Raw genomic sequence first — 21,192 nt, 5'->3', positions numbered from 1 at the left:
TTTCTGCCGTTTTTTTTTTTTTTTTTTTTGTAATCAGGTAACTTGGACAACTCCAACACATCACTCCCTTTATTGAAGACATCTGTGTATTCTTCAAGCCCACCTGTTTCTTTAAGCTTTAAAAAGTATTCAGATACTTTTCTGCCGTTTTTTTGTAATCAGGTAACTTGGACAACTCCAACACCCAGGGCAGGGGGACCTCGTATCTGCTTCCTTCATTGATTGTTAAGAGTTCTTTTAAAGCATTCAATAGTATCATGATGTATTTTAGTCATCTTTTTTTATTCAGTTTGGTGTAGTTCCTATGGTTTCTAACTTCTATAGATCACTAATGCCATTAAAAAGTAAACTTGTCACCATCAAGGCACTGCTACGAGATTTAGAACTGTCAGATGATTTTCCCAAAAGTGTCCACCCTAATGTTTCTATGTCTGTTAGCCCAGAAGTAAAGTTAAGGATTTTTCCAGCCATGATCTTGTCTGTTATGCCAGCACCAATAAGCAAATGAATTGCAGGAAGAAAAATAAAAGAATATTCTTTATCTGATTGGCAAATTCCATTATTATCCAATCCTGTGTCAAAACCTGTTGCCATTTGATAACTTTCTAAGCAAATCTTCTCTTGATCAAGAACATTGAAAGTACAAAGAATGAGAACTCTTTGTAACATCACTCACGTACAACTTGTATTCCAAATGTTTCTGTTTGTATTCAATTCCTCCTAACAAAATATGGATGAGGGTCATTTATTTTGAAACATGAAATTTCCTTTTACCACAGAATTTTATTATAACCATGTCACTTAAAACTGATGCAACATCGTGCATATAAAAATGATATAAAAGCATCAGTTTCTTCTAATGTCATGATCCATCGAATTTTACGAATTTGTTAATGAGCTTCATTTTTTAGAATATTTTTCTTGTATGTTTTGATAACCAATAATCTATGAAGAGGATTCAGGTATTTAATAGACTATCATCCATAAGATTGTGTGTAGCATGTGGTATGGTTTCCCAACTTTCTTCCAAATATTATGCTTTTATTTTTCTTCCTACATTCTTTGTATCTAAGTGTGTGGCATTCCACACTGTTCCATCTTTTCAAACTTCATTATTTCCTACTTTGAAAGTTATTGCTGATTTTTATTTTAGATTTCTTAGTTCATACTCCTTCTCTTAGAATTTTTGATTTTTTAGTTTTATCCAAAAAATTATCTTAATTATCACGACAAGAAAATCCAGCAATTGTTAGGGCATTGCCTGAGTCAACTTTCATTTTATTCAACGGAATACAAATTATTTTCATTACAAGCAAGTAATCAAGTATTTAAAATAGAAACATTATCATCTGCTTTTGTATAAATTTTTACTTTAAAAAAATACTTCAAATAGTTAAAATAATTCTCTCTGAATTAGAACAGTCTTTGCAGACTACCACAGATATAGGTACCTAAAATGAAAACCTTCATTTATCTCTCAATCAGCTCCGATTATTTGAGGATTTTGATTGCAAGACAGACATATTTTTATTATTTCAAAGGAAAAAAATGCCTGAGTCAACTTTCATTTTATTCAACGGAATACAAATTATTTTCATTACAAGCAAGTAATCAAGTATTTAAAATAGAAACATTATCATCTGCTTTTGTATAAATTTTTACTTTAAAAAAATACTTCAAATAGTTAAAATAATTCTCTCTGAATTAGAACAGTCTTTGCAGACTACCACAGATATACGTACCTAAAATGAAAACCTTCATTTATCTCTCAATCAGCTCCGATTATTTGAGGATTTTGATTGCAAGACAGACATATTTTTATTATTTCAAAGGAAAAAAATGTTTTATCTTTCGTCATAAATGCATTAAATTTATTTAAGGGTCAACTTGTATTACAGTTCCAGTTAAACGTGTCAATAATACCTCATTTAATTATGTTTGCAAATTCAAATCCTGCAAGTTGTTGCATACTTGAATTATGAAAAGTTAGAAAAGGATTTTTTTGAAATACTTTTCTTGTGGTGATTAATTAAACTTTGATTTGGGTCAAATTGATAGTTTCCAAAGTTACAGTGTTAAAATTAAGAAACGCTAAAAGAATGCCAAATGTGAAATAATCAAATTTGCTAAAATTTGCAAAAATAATCACATTTTAAATAAACATTAAAAAAATTAATCAAAGAATTTACAAAAAATACCTGTTTTGTATCTGGAGAATCAGATCTTATACAACTCTTAAGCTGAAAAGAAAATAAATTATAGAAAGAGCAAATAACTTTATACTTTTGATTGTTAACAGAAAACTAATTAATGTCATATAAAGCATAGAAAACTAAATTATCAAATACACTACTATACTCAAAAAATGGAGCATATCTTCAAAGTTAGACTGTTAAAATTTACAAACGCCAAAAAATGCCAAAAGTGAAATAATCAAATTTGCTAAAATTTGCAAAAATAATCACATTTTAAATAAAACATTAAGAAAATTAAACAAAAAATACCTGTTTGTTATCTGGAGAATCAGAACTTTCGCTATTTCTTTTCTGAAATGAATTTTAGAAAAAGTAAATGACCTAATCTTATACAACTCTTAAGCTGAAAAGAAAATAAATTATAGAAAAAGTAAATAACTTTATCCTTTTGATTGCCAGCATAAAACTAATTAATGTCATATAAAGCATAGAAAACTAAATAATCAAATAAACTACTATGCTCAAAAAATGGAGAGCATCATTTGGGTCAAATTGATACTCTACAAAGTTATAGTGCTAAAATTTAGAAATGCCAAGAAATGCCAAAATTAAATAATCAAATTTGATAAAATTTGGAGAAAAAATAATTAAATTTTAAATAAACATTAAAAAAATTAAACAAAAAGTTTACAAAAATACCTGTTTCTTAGATGAAGAATCGGAACCTTCGCTTTTCCTTTTCCTTTTCTGAAATGAATTTTAGAAAAAGTAATAAACCTAATCTTTTTGATTACTAACATAAACCAGTTAACGTCACATAAAAAATAGAAAACTGAATAATTAAATACACTATCACCCGATTGTACACAAAAAAAGAAAGAAAATAATTCCAAAATAATTACCAGCTTTATTCTTGCGTGAAGGTTATCCAAAAACACAACAAATTTATTATCTTATTAAAGCAATATTAAGAAGTTTGAATTATCCATTATAAAAGCAGAATAATATATATATATATATATATATATATATATATATATATATATATGTGTGTGTGTGTGTGTTAGTAAACAAAATGGGTCACTTTAATTTTAAAAAAAACTGTTCCAAAATAGACTTTTAGTATAAATCTTACTCTGTTTAAGTTTTAAAAAAAAATTAATTTCTTGAGCAACAATACATGTATCAAAATATTACTTTTTAAAATTATGTAAAAAATAATAATTTTTATACAGACCTAACCATTAAAAAATGGCTAGTGTAACATGAAATAGCATCGTTAATCATGAATCCTAGGTATTTTACAAACATTGATAATAGCAATGTTGTTGAAAAAACATCATTTTCCACAAAATATAAAAGATTTACTTGTTGCAGATATGCAGCATAATCACAAAACAAATTAAAGGATTATCTGAATTTAAAACTGACTTTAATTTAAAATACTAATTCTGCCTTCTACAAAATTAATTTACTAACTGGAAGGCCAGGTGCATCTTTCATGCCAAATACCTGCAGTGATAAATGAGTTTACGCAATTCTTATTTATATGAATTTTAAATAAAAATTACACAGCTTATTACCACTTCTGAAAATCCTAATTTAAAAACAAAAATCATTAGATAATATAAAAAGCTTATCAAGCACAGCCAAAGAATATTTTCTAGGAGAGGTTTTTTTAATTAATAGGATTATATGCATTCATATGTACCGGTTAGCAGAACTTACTTGGTACAAAGGCAGGTGCCACTAATTTATTTTGGGACATAAATAAAAATATTGCTATGGATTTCCACATGGTTTTTGATATCTTATTTTTTTCATATGGTTATCGGTACATTATAAATTTAAAAAATGAATATGAATTTTTTTAAAAATACTGCAATTGTGAATTAAAAATACTTTTTAAATAAATTTTAGGAACCAACTTTTTACGACAAAGCTCATTTTTCTTAGTAACTTAGATTATTGATAGCATACAGAAGAAAACATCCCTTATTTATGTTTTTTTTTTATTTCAATACTTAATTCAGAACAATTAATTGATATTAATGCTACAAATTGTACACTGCTAAATAATGACATTAATGTAAATAATGCTGAATTATAACATTTTTATATACACTAACAACCGAAGAGGTCAACAACTTTTACATACATGAACTACTAAAAAAATATTTAAATATTAAATGCTTATCTGTTTGTTAAGTGGAATTGTAAAGTAAAAAATATAAGTATTCAAGATCTTTAGTTATCAGACTTTTTTATGTTCACATATTTATTACAAGAATAATTTTTTTAGTATTCTTAATCAACACATTATTCAATAGCTGTGAAATACATTATAATGGTTTAATAACTTTTAATTTGGTACTTAAAATACTATTTAACCTTTTTTTTCCTTCAAATAAACAGAAAAGAACCTAATACTTAATCATGTCACAAAGCATAGAAAAGTTTTAAAGAAAAAAAAAACATTAAATTAAAAAGAATATGCAGCGAAAAAGTAAAAATTAAATATCACATATTTACCTGTGTGTCAGCTGACCAATGGACACTTTTGCCCTGAAAACACAATATAAAAGCAAAATAAGATCTTTAGTAATTGAACTTTTTTATCATGTTCACAGGAGTGATTGTGAGTCCAACTCAAAAATCCGGAAAATTTCTTGAGTAAAATCATTAAAGATGCATAATGTCTTTATAAATTTAAATCATTGATATTTTCAAAACATTGAATTCTAAATAAATTTTATACAGCATAATTTAAATGAATAGTTATGCGTAAGTTTATTTTTATCTCTCCTCGCATTTATTATTCTACCAGAAAAAATATTTACAAATGAAAGATGCCAAATATAAATTCTAGTTCTTCTTCTTGGGCACTACAGTCTATGACAGACCAAGGCCGTCCCAAAAAGTTTCTGCCATCTTGATCTATTCTGTGCCATGGCCTAGTTCTAATATTTTTAAATAAGATTTTCAAGAATTTTTATACATAAATGTGATTGATGATTTCATAAAACTTCTGACCTAAGATTTCCGGAAACTTCCGGCGCGCAGTTAGGGAAAAATCCGGAAATCCGGAGTTTTTCCGGAGCACAATCACCTCTGTGTTCACATATTTATAACAACGTGAATTTTTTTAGTATTCTTAATCAACATATTAATCAATATCTGTGAAATACATTTTAATGGTTTAATAACTTTGAATGTAATGCTTAAAATACTATTTAACCTTTTTTTTTCAAATAAACAGAAAAGAACCTAATACTTTATAATGTCACAAAGCATAGAAAAATTTGAAGAAAAAAATACATTCAAATAACAAGAACATGCACACAAAAAAGTAAAACTTAGTTCACAAATATTTACCGGTTTTTTAGATGACCCAGGAACACTTGTGATCTAAAAACACAACATAAAAGCGTTATTTTTAAGGTAAAATTAAATATTTTGCATTATCATGTATGAAAGCAGAATAAAAAATATGGAAAAAATAATTGTAAGTGTCCAGAATGGATGCCTTTCATCTGAATTTGTTCCAAAATAAACAGATAGTAGAAAACATTAAATGTTTAATGGTCAGAAATTAAAAATTCATACTTAAATAATAATATATGCTTACAAATCTACTTTTTATAATTATTTTTTAAAAATAATTTTTGTAAAAGCTTAGCTCGCTGTTTCCCTTCAAATCAAACAGAATTTCAAAAAATAGCCCCTCTCCCATCAAAGATTGGCTAAAAAAAAAACAAATAGTACACTTATAGATATTTTGATACTGACTTTGAAAATAATGATATTAGAATTAGTAAAAGGTTTAAAACGTTATAAGTGGTAATATTTTTGCAGAAATGGCTCTTTCGGCATAATTTTGATTTACAAAACAATAGCTATTAAAGGCTGTAACCCATCTGAAATTTGCCGCAGAAGAATATTTCTCTTTTTTTGTTTTGTTCATAATAAAGTAATCTATTACTTAAGAATATTTTAACCAAAATACTATTATATATAATAGGTTTTTTTGCAGTCTTTTGACTTCTACTAACTTCATGCATTGCTTTTATATCAGTAAATTATTTCATTTTGAAGTTTTTTTTGCTATAAAGTTAAGCAACTTCATCTGTTGAATTTCAGCATTACAAAAAATTTTATTTCAAATCATTTTAGACAATAGTTGGGAGTGCATCCTTTGTAGTCCATTTTCTATGGGTTTGTTCCAGTATTTGGGACATTTAAATCAGATGTTTTTTCTTCTGATTTAAATTACTTTATTTTATATCAAGCTTCGTTTTGTTTTACTAGATGTTTAGTGAATTTTCTGAAATTTCATTTTTAATGTTGATTTTTTTTCTAAGCTAATATAAATTGAAATCAAAAGTCTTTTTCTATTTACATTTACTATTTTAGAATTTTTATTTTTCAATTAATAAATTTCAAATTTATTAAGATTCAATTAATTTTAAAAGCTAGTGCAATTAATTTAATCATATTTTGCAGTCATAGACACTCTTGCGTTTTAAAACTTTCAAACCAACAGAGTACATCATTTGAAAATAATTTAGTATATGCACTGCAGATAAATTTTATAAGATCTCATAGAAAAAGATAATAAATAATAAAACTTTCAATATATTGCTTTTAATGAAATTGTTTCTGGTATAATTTAAAATTATTAGTATTACTCAATTTATATATTTTGAAACTAGACTAAGAATATCAAAACATTAAACATCACCAACTTAGAATTAAAAAACAAATAAATGTTCAAAGTTAAATGAACAACAAATAAATATTCAGCAAACAATAAATAAATATTCAAAATTAAATGAAAAAAAAATTCTGCTAAAGAATAAAAAAGTACAAATAAATGTACCACAAATACCTGTTTCTTAACTGAAATAATCATAACTTTTGCAATTATCTTAAATAGAAATAAAAATGTAACAAAATATAAATTTCATTCTTTTAACTGGCATTGTAAAACATATTTTCATAGAAAGCATAAAAAAGTGAATACTCAAATTCATTGACACACTACCAAGATAATACATAAAAATGAAACATTTACCTCTTTTTCAGCTGCGTCAAGTCCACTTTTATCCTGAAAGTACAATTAATATTAAGTTTAATTATCTATGGTAAAATTAGAAATTTTGAACTATTGCATACTCAAGAAAAATTAAACAGGTAGCAAAAAACATGCCCCATTTAAATTGAAAAAAAAAATTTAACATTTCACACTTAAATAATAATATAGTGGATCACTATCACTTCTAACAACTACCAATTCTTAAGGCACCAATTTTTTACTCTAAAAGCTTCATGTTAAAATGTCTTCTAAGAGAAACCAAGGAAAGGATTAACAGTTAGAAAATTCCTTTTTCTTATTATCTCCTAGTAATAAGTAAACAAAAAACATTTAAAAAAATATTAGGAAAAACGACGTACAGGAAATGCCATGATTTAAATTAAGTAAACTCTCTTTAAAAATTTATTATTTAAATCAAACCAACTAAACATGACCAACTAAGAATTAAAAAATATCAAACAAATGTTAAAAGTTAAAGGGAAAAAATTGCTGCTAAATATTAAAAGAGTACAAATAAATGTACCACAAATACCTGTTTCTTAACTGAAATAATCATAACTTTTGCAATTATCTTAAATAGAAATAAAAATGTAACAAAATATAAATTTCATTCTTTTAACTGGCATTGTAAAACATATTTTCATAGAAAGCATAAAAAAGTGAATACTCAAATTCATTGACACACTACCAAGATAATACATAAAAATGAAACATTTACCTCTTTTTCAGCTGCGTCAAGTCCACTTTTATCCTGAAAGTACAATTAATATTAAGTTTAATTATCTATGGTAAAATTAGAAATTTTGAACTATCGCATACTCAAGAAAAATTAAACAGGTAGCAAAAAACATGCCCCATTTAAATTGAAAAAAAAAATTTAACATTTCACACTTAAATAATAATATAGTGGATCACTATCACTTCTAACAACTACCAATTCTTAAGGCACCAATTTTTTACTCTAAAAGCTTCATGTTAAAATGTCTTCTAAGAGAAACCAAGGAAAGGATTAACAGTTAGAAAATTCCTTTTTCTTATTATCTCCTAGTAATAAGTAAACAAAAAACATTTAAAAAAATATTAGGAAAAACGACGTACAGGAAATGCCATGATTTAAATTAAGTAAACTCTCTTTAAAAATTTATTATTTAAATCAAACCAACTAAACATGACCAACTAAGAATTAAAAAATATCAAACAAATGTTAAAAGTTAAAGGGAAAAAATTGCTGCTAAATATTAAAAGAGTACAAATAAATGTACCACAAATACCTGTTTCTTAACTGAAATAATCATAACTTTTGCAATTATCTTAAATAGAAATAAAAATGTAACAAAATATAAATTTCATTCTTTTAACTGGCATTGTAAAACATATTTTCATAGAAAGCATAAAAAAGTGAATACTCAAATTCATTGACACACTACCAAGATAATACATAAAAATGAAACATTTACCTCTTTTTGAGCTGTGTCAAGTCCACTTTTATTCTGAAAGTACAATTAATTTTAAGCTTTATTATCTATGGTAAAATTTGAAATTTTGAGCAATCACATACTCAGGAAAAATTTTACAGGTAATACAAAACTTGAAAAAAAGATTAAACATTTTGCACTGAAATTATAATACAGTGGATCACTACCACTTTATTCAGGCACCAAATTTTTACTCTAAAAGCTTAACGTTAAAATGTCTTCTAAGAGGAACCAAGAAAAGAATTAACAGTTAGAAAATTCTTCTTTCATATTATTTCTTAGTAATGAGGAATCAAAAAAAAAAAAACATTAAAAAAAATATTAGGAAAAACGACTCTCAGGGTCGCTTCTTTTGAAACATGAAATTTCCTTTTACCATGGAGTTTTATTACAACCATGTCATTTAAGACTGATGCGACAACATCCATATAAAAGCATCAGTTTCTTTTATTGTTATAATTCATTGAATTTTATAAATTTGCTAATGAGTTTCATTTTTAGAGCATTTTTCTTGTATGTTCTGATAACCATTAATCTATGAAGAGGATACAGGTATTTGACAGACTATCACCCATAAGATTGTGCGTAGCATATGGTGTGGGTCCCCAACTTTCTTCCAAATATTATGCTTTAATTTTCTTCCTACATTCTTTGTATCTAATTACGCGGCATTCCACACAGTTCCATTTTTTCAAACTTCATTATTTTCAACTTTTAAAGTTATAGCTGATTTGGATTTTTTAGAGTTTATATTCCTTTTCTCAGAATTTTTTATTTTTATCCAAAAAATGATCATCATTATCACAACAAGAAAATCTAGCAATTGTTATGGCTTTTCCTGAGTCAACTTTCATTTTATTCAGCCAAATTCAAATTGTCTTATTACAAGCAAGTACTCATCACCACTACTCAAAATTGAACATTGTCATCTGCTTCTGTCTCATTTTTTATTTTAAAAAAATACTTCAAAAACTCAAAATAATTCTCTCTGAATTCAAATGGTCTTTACAAACCAACAGAGATACACATACCTTCAAGGGAAATCTTCATTTATCTCTCAACCGGTTCATATTATTTGAAGTTTTCTTTTGCAAGACATACAAACTTTTATTATTTCCAAGAAAAAAAGGATATCTTTTTCCTCATTAATGCATTAAATTTATTTATGGGTCAACTTGTATTACAGTTCCAGTTAAACGTGTTAATAATACTTCATCTAATTATGTTTGCGTGTTCAAATTCTGCAAGTTGTTGCAGTTATAAAAGGATTTTCTTATAAATAATACTTTTCGTGTGATGATTAATTAAACTTTTATTTGGGTCTAGGACTGGGCGATATTAGAAATTATATATTGTGATGCATCGTCAGTTTTGCATCGGGATATAGCGATGTATCGCGATATGGTATTTTTGAATTTCATTTACTTGTAAGGCACAGAAAGTCAGATTTTTATCAAAACTCCATTCTCAGATTGATTTAAATCAATTTATAAATTTGAAGATATACAGGGTGATTCTAAAAAGATGGGCAAAATTTTAGGAAGTGATAGTACACACCCAAGCAAACAATTTTTATCAAAGAATGCATGGTCCAAAACAAAACGCAAAACCGCTAGAGGGCGTCAAAGTTTATGTTCTTATATGAGGCAAAAACACACAAAAAATGATGAAGTTAAGTTATAAAAGCAAATTTAATGGCATGTGATTACAATAAGTGTTCAAAACAGTGGCTGGCAGCGGCTATGCACGCAGTACAATGGCGAAGAAAAGATAGGTGAACATTCTGAAACACACCAGGCATATCACGAACTTTCCCTGCAACAGACGAAAGCTTGGCGAGAAGTAATGCAGCGCAGTAACTCGCAACAGGAATGGAGCTTTCACGTTTGCATCAAACAACTTTTCAAATGCGCCAGCACCTTTGCATTTTGTTTTCGACCATACATTCTTTGATAAAAATTGCTTGCATGGGTGTGTACTATCACTTCCTAAAATTTTGCCCATCTTTTTTTAATCACCCTGTATATGTTTTGCTTAGGAAAGATATTAAGTAAATTGACTACAATGTACAAATCTTACTTAAAATATTTATTGAAATGTTTGTTTAGAAATTCATAATACGCTTAAAACAAAGTGTTAAAAACTTTTTTTTTAAAACGTTTTTTACAAATTAATATTTTCTTGTACAATTATGCAAAAATAATTACATAACTATTAAGTTCGATCGTAATGTTCAATTTCTAAATGAAAAAGTAAATGCTAGTTTTGTTACATTTTCTATAAATGAAATATTTCTTAATTTAAAAATAAATAATAAAAAAATAAATAAAATTGAAATTTATCAATATATTTACCTAACAGTATAGAAAGAAAATTTAAAAAATAAGTTTGTTAAAAAAATTTTGTATGTTTAAAACAATGTGCTAAATAAATTTTAGAAAAAAAAAATCGCTTTTAAAACACTATTTTTTTTTGTTATTATTTCAGATAAATAATTAAATTAAATTGAATAATGATCGAATTATGAACGAAAAACAAAGTAAGGTTTAATTTCTTAAAAATTAAAACAAAAGAATTGTGATATTCCATAATATATTTAGTTAATTAACAAATAATATGAAAAGAATATTTTTTAAAAAAATTATTATACTCTTTATTAAAACGAAGTGCCAAATGATTTTAAAAAATGAATAAAATACGCAAACCTTTCAAATTTTTTTCAATAAACAAAGTGGAGTGATTTATGTCCAAATCCAAATGACAAAAAATAAGTTTTGTCTTAACTTTATTTCTAAAAATAAAAACAACAAGATTTATAAATTTAAAATCGGTAATAAAAACCTATTATATTATTAGTAGTTTTATCCAAAAAGTTTTTAATAAATTAAAAGAAAGTAAAAAAATAACCTATCAAATTTAATTCTTTATGGGCGCCTTAAATTAGATTTCCGATAATTTTCACATTTAAAAATAAAAAAAAGTTTTGTTAAAAAAAAACTTATCTAATTAATGAAGAAACTCCTCTTTATATATTCTTTTCAATAATAGATTGCCTTCAGAACAAGGTAACATCGGCGATCACGAAGTTATTCTCACTGAAAATAATCTACAAGGAACGATATCAAGTCGCTACAAAGAAAAAAAAACTAAGAGGTGCGAAAACGAACATGCGAGATTACGATATATGTTCTCAAAAATCTGATTCTGAAGCTCACCAATCAAGGTCATTTCAACTTAACGAAACGAACATCGTCTTCCACAGCGCGAGTCGACATCGGAACGTAAGAGAAGAGTCTTATATCGCTATATCGTTTTCTTATATCCTTGCGTGTCTTATATCGCTATATTGTTTCGCGCTCGTTGTCTTTACTCGACGGCTTAAATCAGATTTCTGATGTATCGTCTTGCCGATATATGCGTTAAATCGATATGTCTCGATACATCGATTTATAGCCCAGTCCTATTTGGGACAAACTGATACTCTCCTAAGTTACAATGTTAAAATTTAGATAAGCTAAATAAATTCCAAAAGTAAAACAATCAAATTTGCTAAAACTTTAAAAAATAATCACATTTTAAATAAACATTAAAAAAATGAAACCAAAAATTTACAAAAAATACCTGTTTCTTATCTGGAGATTCAGATCTTATGCAACTCTTAAGCTGAAAAGAAAAATAAATTTCAGAAAAAGTAAACAACTTTATCTTTTTGATTACTAACATAAAACTAACTAATGTCACCTAAAACATAAAAAACTGAATAATCAAATCCACTATCACCCTACTATACACAAAAAAGAAAGAAAATAATAGCAAAATAATTACAAGCTTTTTTTCTGAATCAAGATCAATTTTAACCTAAAAAAATAACACACTTAATTCTTTATTAAAGCAATGTTAAGAAGTTTGAATTATTCGTTTTAAAAGTAGAATAAAAAATATATATACAGTGTAATGTCCCATATCCAGACATCTCTTTTCCGGAAAGGTCAATTTCTGGGACACTTTTTAACAATCAAAATAAACAAACATCTCCTCATCTTCCCCTCTCTTAAAAAAAAAAAAAAAAAAAAAAAAAAAAATGACATGTTTTTTTCTTTTCTAGCTAGTGATTTATGCATTGAACCCATAAATAACCAGAAAGAGGAAGAGAAGATCTACCAAGACCATCCAGTGACCCTTAGTGATGCTCCTCTTCTGGAATGGTGGAAAGAAGGGAGATTTGTTTTCAAAGGAGCACAACTGAGTTCCCTCTCCCCTTCTTTCCTATGCAGCTGGATAGTAAAAGAGGCATTTCCTGGAACCCTTTTATTAGTGTTAGGGAAGGAAGAAATACTGTGAAAAAGGGGAGTGGAGAGGGAGTCACTTTCAGTCACACAAGAAAAAATAAAGAGAACCCAATCAGCATGCCACGCCTTAATGCTTCATTGATAGCCAATGATGGGAGAAAAAATAAGAATTTGTCACTTCCCCACCCTCAACTTGAATGACAAATGAGGGGATGAATTTTTCTCCTCCACCTACCCACCTTAAAGAATGATGGGAATTTTTCTTTCTTGCTTGAATTGTTCTAGTTCAAAATGGCAGCAAGAGCAATTAATATTTACATAACTGTCAATTTTTTTTTCTATATTTTAAGCAATAATTTTTCTTTCTAATATTTCGATTTTGATTGATTAGATATAATTCTAATATTAAAACATTATTGCCTGAAAAATAATGTTCATTTATTTTTTGCTTCTTAGATTCAGATCGTTTTAAGCTTTGATTACCTTGGGGTCTATTATACGGAAAAATCTAATATCCATACTTCAGAAAGTCCCACCAATTCCGGATACGCAACTTTCCACTGTATGTTAGTAAACAAAATGGGTCACTTTCATTAAAATCTATTTCAAAATAAAATTTTTGTATTAATCTTACTCTGTTAAAATTTAAAAAAAAAAAAAATTCTTGAGTAACATTACAAATCTCTTTTTTAAATTATTCTGAAAATATTTTTTTTAAGACCTAACCACTAAAAATGGTTAGTTTAATATGAAACAACATTATTAATCATGAATCCCAAGTATTTTATGAATGTTAATGAAGGCAATGTTGTTGAAAACACATCAAAAATTTTCCACTAAATATTGAGCATAATGGTTTAATAACTTTTAATTTGGTGCTTAAAATATCATTTAACCTTTTTGTTCAAATGAGCAGAAAAGAACCTAATACTTAATCATGTCACAAAGCATAGAAAAATTTGAAGAAAAAAATACAATAAAATAACAAGAACATTACACAAAAAAGTAAAACTTAGTTCACAAATATTTACCGGTTTTTTAGATGACCCAGGAACACTTGTGATCTAAAAACACAATATAAAAGCGTTGTTTTTAAGGTAAAATTAAATAATTTACATTATCATGTATGAAAGCAGAATAAAAAATATGGAAAAAATAATTGTTAGTGTCCAAAATGGATTTCTTTCATCTGAATTTGTTCCAAAATAAACAGATAGTAGAAAACATTAAATGTTTAATGGTCAAAAATTAAAAATTCATACTTAAATAATAATATATGCTTACAAATCTACTTTTTATAATTATTTTTTAAAAATAATTTTTGTAAAAGCATAACTGGATGTTTCCCCTTAAATCAAACAGAATTTTAAAAAAAAAAGATTCACAGATTTGTTATAAAAAAACAAATAGTACACTTACAGATATTTTGATACTGACTTTAAAAATAATAATATTAGAATTAGTAAAAGGTTTAAAAAGTTATAAGCGGCAGAAATAGCTCTTTCAGCACAATTTTGATTAACACAACAATAGCTATTAATGGCTGTAACCCATCTGAAATTTGTCCTAGAAGAATACTTTTTTTTTGTTCATAATAAAGTAATCTATTACTTAAAAATATTTTAGCCAAAATACTATTATACTTAATAGGTTTATTTTGCAGTCTTTTGACCCATTGAGTTGAGTAACTTCTGCTAATTTCATGCATTGCTTTTATATCAGTAAATTATTCTATTTTGAAGTTTTTTTAGCAATAAAGTTAAGCAGCTTCATCAGTTGAGTTTCAGCATTACACAAATTTTTATTTCAAAAAATTTTAGACAATAGTTGGGAGAGTATCCTTTGTACTCCACTTTCAATAGGTTTGTTCTAGTATTTGGGACATTTAAAACAAATGTTTTTTCTTCTGATTTTATTTTATATCAAGCTTCGTTTCGTTTTCTAGATGTTTAGTTAATTTTCTGAAATTTATTTTTAATGTTGATTTTTTTTTCTAAGCTAATATAAATTGAAATCAAAAGACTTTTTCTATTCACATTTACTATTTTTGAATTGCAATTTTCATGTATTGCTTTTATATCAGTAAATTATTCCATTTTGAAGTTTTTTTAGCCATAAAGTTAAGCAACTTCATCTGTCGAACTTCAGCAGAGTACATCATTTGAATACAAATAATTTAGTATATACACTGCAGATAAATTTTATAAGGTCTCATATAAAAAGGTAATAAATAATAAAACTTTCAATATTTTGCTTTCAATTAAATTTTTTCTGGTATAATTTAAAACATTTTAAAACTTTTATTAGTATTACTCAATTAATATATTTTGAAACTAGACTAACAATTTCAAAACATTAAACATCACCAACTAAGAATTAAAAAACAAATAACTATTCAAAGTTAAATGAACAACAAATAAATATTCAACAAACAATAAATAAATATTCAAAGTTAAATGAAAAATATTGCTGCTAAAGATTAAAAAAGTACAAATAAATGTAAAACAAATACCCATTTTTTAATTGAAATATTCAGAAGGACAAGTTTTGCAATTATCTTAAATAGATATAAAAAATAAGAAAAAACAAATTTCCTCCTTTTAACTACCAGTGAAAAACTTTTTTTCACAGAAAGCATAAAAAAGTGAATAATCAAATTCATTGACACACTACCAAGATAATACATAAAAATGAAGCATTTACCTCTTTTTCAGCTGTGTCATGTCCACTTTTATTCTGAAAGTACAATTAATATTAAGCTTTATTATCTATGGTAAAATTAAAAATTTTGAACTATCACATACTGAGAAAAAATTACACGCTTAGCAAAAAACTTGCCCCCATTCAAATTGGAAGAAAAAAATAACATTTCACACTTAAAGAATAATACAGCTGATCACTATCATTTCCAACAACTACCAATTAGGAAGGTACCAATTTTTTACTCTAAAAGCTTAATTTTAACATTTCTTCTAAGAGAAACCAAGAAAAGGATTATCAGTTAGAAAATTCCTTTTTCTTATTATCTCTTAGTAATAAATAAGCAAAAAACATTTAAAAAAATATTAGGAAAAATGACTTCCAGGAAATGCTACAATTCAAATTAAGTAAACTCTTTTTAAAAATTTGTTATTTAAATCAAACCAACTAAACATTACCAACTAAAAATTAAAAAACATCAAACAAATGTTAAAGGGAAAAAAATTGTTGCTAAAGATTAAAAGAGTACAAATAAATGTACCACAAATACCTGTTTCTTAATTTAAATAATCACAACTTTTGCAATTATCTTAAATAGAAATAAAAATGTGAGAAAAGATAAATTTCCTCCTTTTAACTAACATTGTAAAATTTATTTTCACATAAAGCATACAAAAGTGAATAATCGAATTCATTAACACACTGCCAAGATAATGTATAAAAATGTAAAACATATACCTCTTTTTCAGCTGAGTCACATCTTCTTTTATTCTGAAAGTACAATTAGTATTAAGCCTTAATATCAATGGTAAAATTCGAAATTTTGAGCAATCACATACTCAGGAAAAATTTTACAGGTAATACAAAACTTGAAAAAAAGATTAAACATTTTGCACTGAAATTATAATACAGTGGATCACTACCACTTTTTTCAGGCACCAAAATTTTACTCTAAAAGCTTAATGTTAAAATGTCTTCCAAGAGGAACCAAGAAAAAAATTAACAGTTAGAAAATTCCTCTTTCTTATTATTTCTTAGTAATGAGGAAGCAAAAAAAAAAAAAACATACAAAAAATATTAGGAAAAACGACTCCCAGGAAATATCATTATTCAAGTAATGAACACTCTCTTTAAAAATTTATAATTTAAATCAAACTTTTGGAGAAAATTTTTTTATACTTTTCATGCAGCAATTTAGAATTTGAAGAGGAAAGTCTGTCTAATAACAATATTTAGCATAACAGACCTAAAACTACAGCTCAAAAGACTGTAAAAGTTATTAATGTAAATGTTTTTTTTTTTTTTCAAATTTAAAAATAAACAAAAGAGAAAGATTCTTTAGGGGGAAAAATTGAATGTTCCATCCAAAAGAAATATATTCTGTTTGCTCATTGAATAATTTATCCCTTTTTTTCAATAGTTGAGAGTGCACACCATAATTTTTTCAAAACTTAAGTTTTTTTTAAGTTAATGCTTACTTTTTAAAACAAAAAAAATCAATTTTATAAAACAATAACTTTAGATAGTTCAAAAAGAATAATACCATGTTTATTAGTTTATGTTTACTCTTTTTTTTTTCACTTTTATTAAGTGATAACATATAAAAACATTTAATGATTTTTTTTAACATTATTTTGATTATTATACAACACTAGTTTATAATAGTAGTAACAAATTATTTAGCTTAATTTATGCACAATGTAAATTTTTTTAATTACAATTATTTTTCAATAGTTGAGAGTGCACACCATAATTTTTTCAAAACTTAAGTTTTTTTTAAGTTAATGCTTACTTTTTAAAACAAAAAAAATCAATTTTATAAAACAATAACTTTAGATAGTTCAAAAAGAATAATTCCATGTTTATTAGTTTATGTTTACTCTTTTTTTTTTCACTTTTATTAAGTGGTAACATATAAAAACATTTAATGATTTTTTTTAACATTATTTTGATTATTATACAACACTAGTTTATAATAGTAGTAACAAATTATTTAGCTTAATTTATGCACAATGTAAATTTTTTTAATTACAATTATTTTTTATTAATATTGTGTAACAATTTTTAAAGATACTATTTACTTTTTGCAATAATCCAAAGTTTTTAGTATCACTTTAACTTATTTCCAGATAACCATTAAACAACTTCCAGCTTGTTTGGAACTCTAAATTAATAGTCTGATTTGTTTTAAGTATAAATTTCTAGAAATAATTTGATGGAATAATTCTGCCAAATATTCTTATAATTTTTAACCAATAAGATAACTTCATACAAAATATTTTTTTCCATTACTGATTAACTATAAATGTAACATAAAAATCATTAGTATGTTTCAATAGAATCTGTTCTAAACAATGTTATTTGATTATCAAATGACTTTTGAAAAACTAGCACCAGACTTGGAAGACTGTGTGTGAATTACACTAAATGCATAAAAATATATAAAAAGTGGCACATTATTGCACGTAATAGAAATATTATTCCTTTAGAATTTAAGGCAATCTCATATCAAGGAACTTATACTGTTAAATTATAAATTAAGTACGTTTTTGATGGATCTGATTTTCTCATTATCTTTTGGGTAATTGTTAAAAACGAATTAAGTCAGTAAAAACTTCTTTACGTTTTGGACATTGTGGGTAAAGCAATCATATCACTAATTACAAAGCTAGACTAATTTTATTTATAGTACTCTTATATTAAAGATATATTTTGTATGAATTAGAATTGTATTAGATTTTGTACTATTTTACAATCACAACTATATGTTTGAAAATTAAAATGAAATGTAATTCCTATAAGAACAATTTCCTAAAATTTACTTAAAAAAGTAAGCATTAATAAATATCTAAGAATAAAAAAGCTCGAAAAATCAATACAACAGAATATTTTTAAAATTGTTTACAAATACATTCTGAAACTGAGAAAAATTGAATTTTTGTATTAACATTCCTTACAATAAGATTATACATCAATTTTAACCTTTTACAGGTAGTAGTTACAAAGCAGAAATTTTGACATGGTTTTTTAATTTTAAGAAAATAAAACATCAAAATTCTCGACTTACTATGGTTTCACAATATATCCTGAATACATTATAGAATGTATCATGTTCCACCAAAGTTTTTACCTACTGCTAAGATATTAGCCATTAAATACAGAAATTTACCCTTAAACTTAAAAGACTTCTATAAAATTTTTTCATGTATCTCTTTTAGAGTTTTAATTTTAATAAAGAGGTTAAAAATTAAAATTAGCAATCTACGATTTCCATACTTAATTATCAGTTCAAAATTTCATAAAATTCCTATTAAATTTAGAAAATCACTTGCAAATTTAATATTTACCTAACTAAACCTGGCACTATTTTCTCTGACTACTTAAATAAAATTATTAACAATATTATTAACGGTTTTTCTTGGATTATCACTAACAATCAACCAATCTTAGAATTTATTAAACCAAATAAAATTAATTCTATTGGGACTATGATTTCCAGGATCCCCTTTCTAAACTAAAAGATGTTCTTTTGAGTTATTACTAAGATTATGAAAAATATTCTTAATTACAATTTAGATTATTGGGAAATTCTAATTAATATTTGTCTTTTTAATAATTATCTTTACAATAGAAAATATATTTTTATTCAAATTGATAGAATACCACAGGGCTCTAATTTTTCATCTCTCTTAGCTAACTTCTTTTAACAAAAAAAAAAGGGAAAAAATTATACTCTTAATATTAAATTTGTTTTCAGATTTATTGATGATTTAATTATCTTTAATTTTGAAGATTATACAATTTTGTTAAATAATACAGTTGAACCTCATTAACACGAAATCGCTTAACGTGAAATACAGCTTTACATGAAACACGTGTTTGGTCCTCTGAGTCAGCAATCAATTATTAATGTATATTACATGTTTAACATGAAATTTTCAAGCTAACTATCGCTTAACATGAGAGGAAACTGGACACAGAACAGATAATAAGCATGTGAATAAAGTGCCAATTATTCATTTAAAGGAATGCTATTTCTATTTTCTCCCTTTGTTAGAAGTAGTGCATAATATGCATTAATAGTATGTAATAAATCGCTTTTGTGATGTGTCAGATAAGATGAAATCCGGTTAACATGAAATCATTATGATAGTATCTCCAATTTAGAGTTAACGAGGCTGGACTGTATTTACCCTGAACAAATAATCTTGCTTCATAATCATAATGATAATATTAATTTAATTTTTTGGATTTAGGTGTTAAAAAAGAAGAAAATATCTGCGTTGTTGATTTATACAATAAAAGAAATAATTTTAATTTTAATATAAATAAACTAAATACTTGGAATTTTAGTGTTTCTAAAAACATTTATTTAAATAACATTTTCAATCAAATTAATAGAATTAAAAGAATGTGTAGTAATGTTTATTTATCCAAAAAAACGAACAGACAAACTGTTTCAAAATATGAAGGGCAAAAAATGGATACCCTAATGAATGCAACTAAGGTAATTAAAATCTATATAAAATCATTGAGTTAATTGTATGTCATTTTAAAAAATAAATTTACTAAAAACTTCTTTGTTAACTAAATTTATAATTTTATCGTGTGCAAATCTAATTTGGGCAAATCTGTGGCTAAAACTCACTGCAAACCGAGCAAATCTGTGGCTAAAACTCAATGCAAACCGGGCAAATCATGTTTCATTTTCTTTTTTTAAATGAATGTTGATATTTTTCTAAAATCATTAAAATTGTATAATTAAATATCAACCTTATTATTTATGAACTTTAAATTATCCAGCATAATATTATTACCTTGCGCACATCCATTTTCGGGACAATACAAGATAAGTAACAAATCATATGTACTTCAGTAAAGCAGTAAGAACATGCCATAAAAAGATCCCTCTATTTACGCTTCTAACCTCTACTTTTGCCTCGATTTTCATATTTTGTAATCTGTAAACTTATTTCGAAAATATTTCAAATCATTTTTGAAAGATTCCAGAATCGTGTTCATTTGAATTTGCTACTCGCTTTATAGATTGCATTTTAATCTGTATTTTTCTTGCATTTTTCTTTTTTTTACACAATGTATTTTATTTCGCATATTTTTTACCTAGAATGTTCTATTTTCATTTTAAAAAAATTTTGGGGGGGGGTGCTCCTCACACTATTGTATTCATACATTTTGCTTTGGCTACAGTAATACAATATTAGAAAGCACTCTTTTTTGCGGATATAATCATGTGAGTTGAAGACGAGATTATATCTTTTTATTATTTTGTTTTCGGCTTTTTAATAATTTTTTAAATATTTTAAAATATATTTTATTTTAACTTTTCTTCTCATTAATCTCTATTAAATTACTCTCCATGTTTTCTCCATATTTTTGACTTATATATGTGTGTCTATATATATATATATATATATATA

General features: G+C 25.6%; 1 protein-coding gene across 26 annotated transcripts in view; it reads right to left on the bottom strand.

Annotated features, from left to right (window-relative positions):
* The window catches only part of LOC107443630 (uncharacterized), a 143,060-nt gene that overhangs the window by 102,633 nt on the left and 19,235 nt on the right, over positions 1-21,192 (bottom strand). For 24 of the 26 annotated variants that reach the window (XM_087155901.1, XM_087155900.1, XM_087155910.1 and 21 more), the window contains exons 4-15: positions 16,493-16,525; positions 15,758-15,790; positions 14,086-14,118; positions 12,387-12,428; positions 8,748-8,780; positions 8,009-8,041; positions 7,270-7,302; positions 5,571-5,603; positions 4,728-4,760; positions 2,895-2,942; positions 2,505-2,546; positions 2,199-2,240 (exon numbers count right to left, since the gene is read on the bottom strand). In XM_087155901.1, coding sequence (XP_087012027.1) covers positions 2,199-2,240; positions 2,505-2,546; positions 2,895-2,942; positions 4,728-4,760; positions 5,571-5,603; positions 7,270-7,302; positions 8,009-8,041; positions 8,748-8,780; positions 12,387-12,428; positions 14,086-14,118; positions 15,758-15,790; positions 16,493-16,525 — 438 coding nt within the window. The remainder of the gene's footprint in view (positions 1-2,198; positions 2,241-2,504; positions 2,547-2,894; positions 2,943-4,727; positions 4,761-5,570; positions 5,604-7,269; positions 7,303-8,008; positions 8,042-8,747; positions 8,781-12,386; positions 12,429-14,085; positions 14,119-15,757; positions 15,791-16,492; positions 16,526-21,192) is intronic. The other 2 variants (XM_087155908.1, XM_087155915.1) reach the window with 2 other exon arrangements.

Source organism: Parasteatoda tepidariorum, chromosome 12 (assembly GCF_982258835.1).
Source record: "Parasteatoda tepidariorum strain Cologne lab strain chromosome 12, Ptep-v5.0, whole genome shotgun sequence".
In the NCBI taxonomy this organism is placed as follows: domain Eukaryota; kingdom Metazoa; phylum Arthropoda; class Arachnida; order Araneae; family Theridiidae; genus Parasteatoda; species Parasteatoda tepidariorum.
This window is presented reverse-complemented; position numbering and strand designations above follow the sequence as displayed.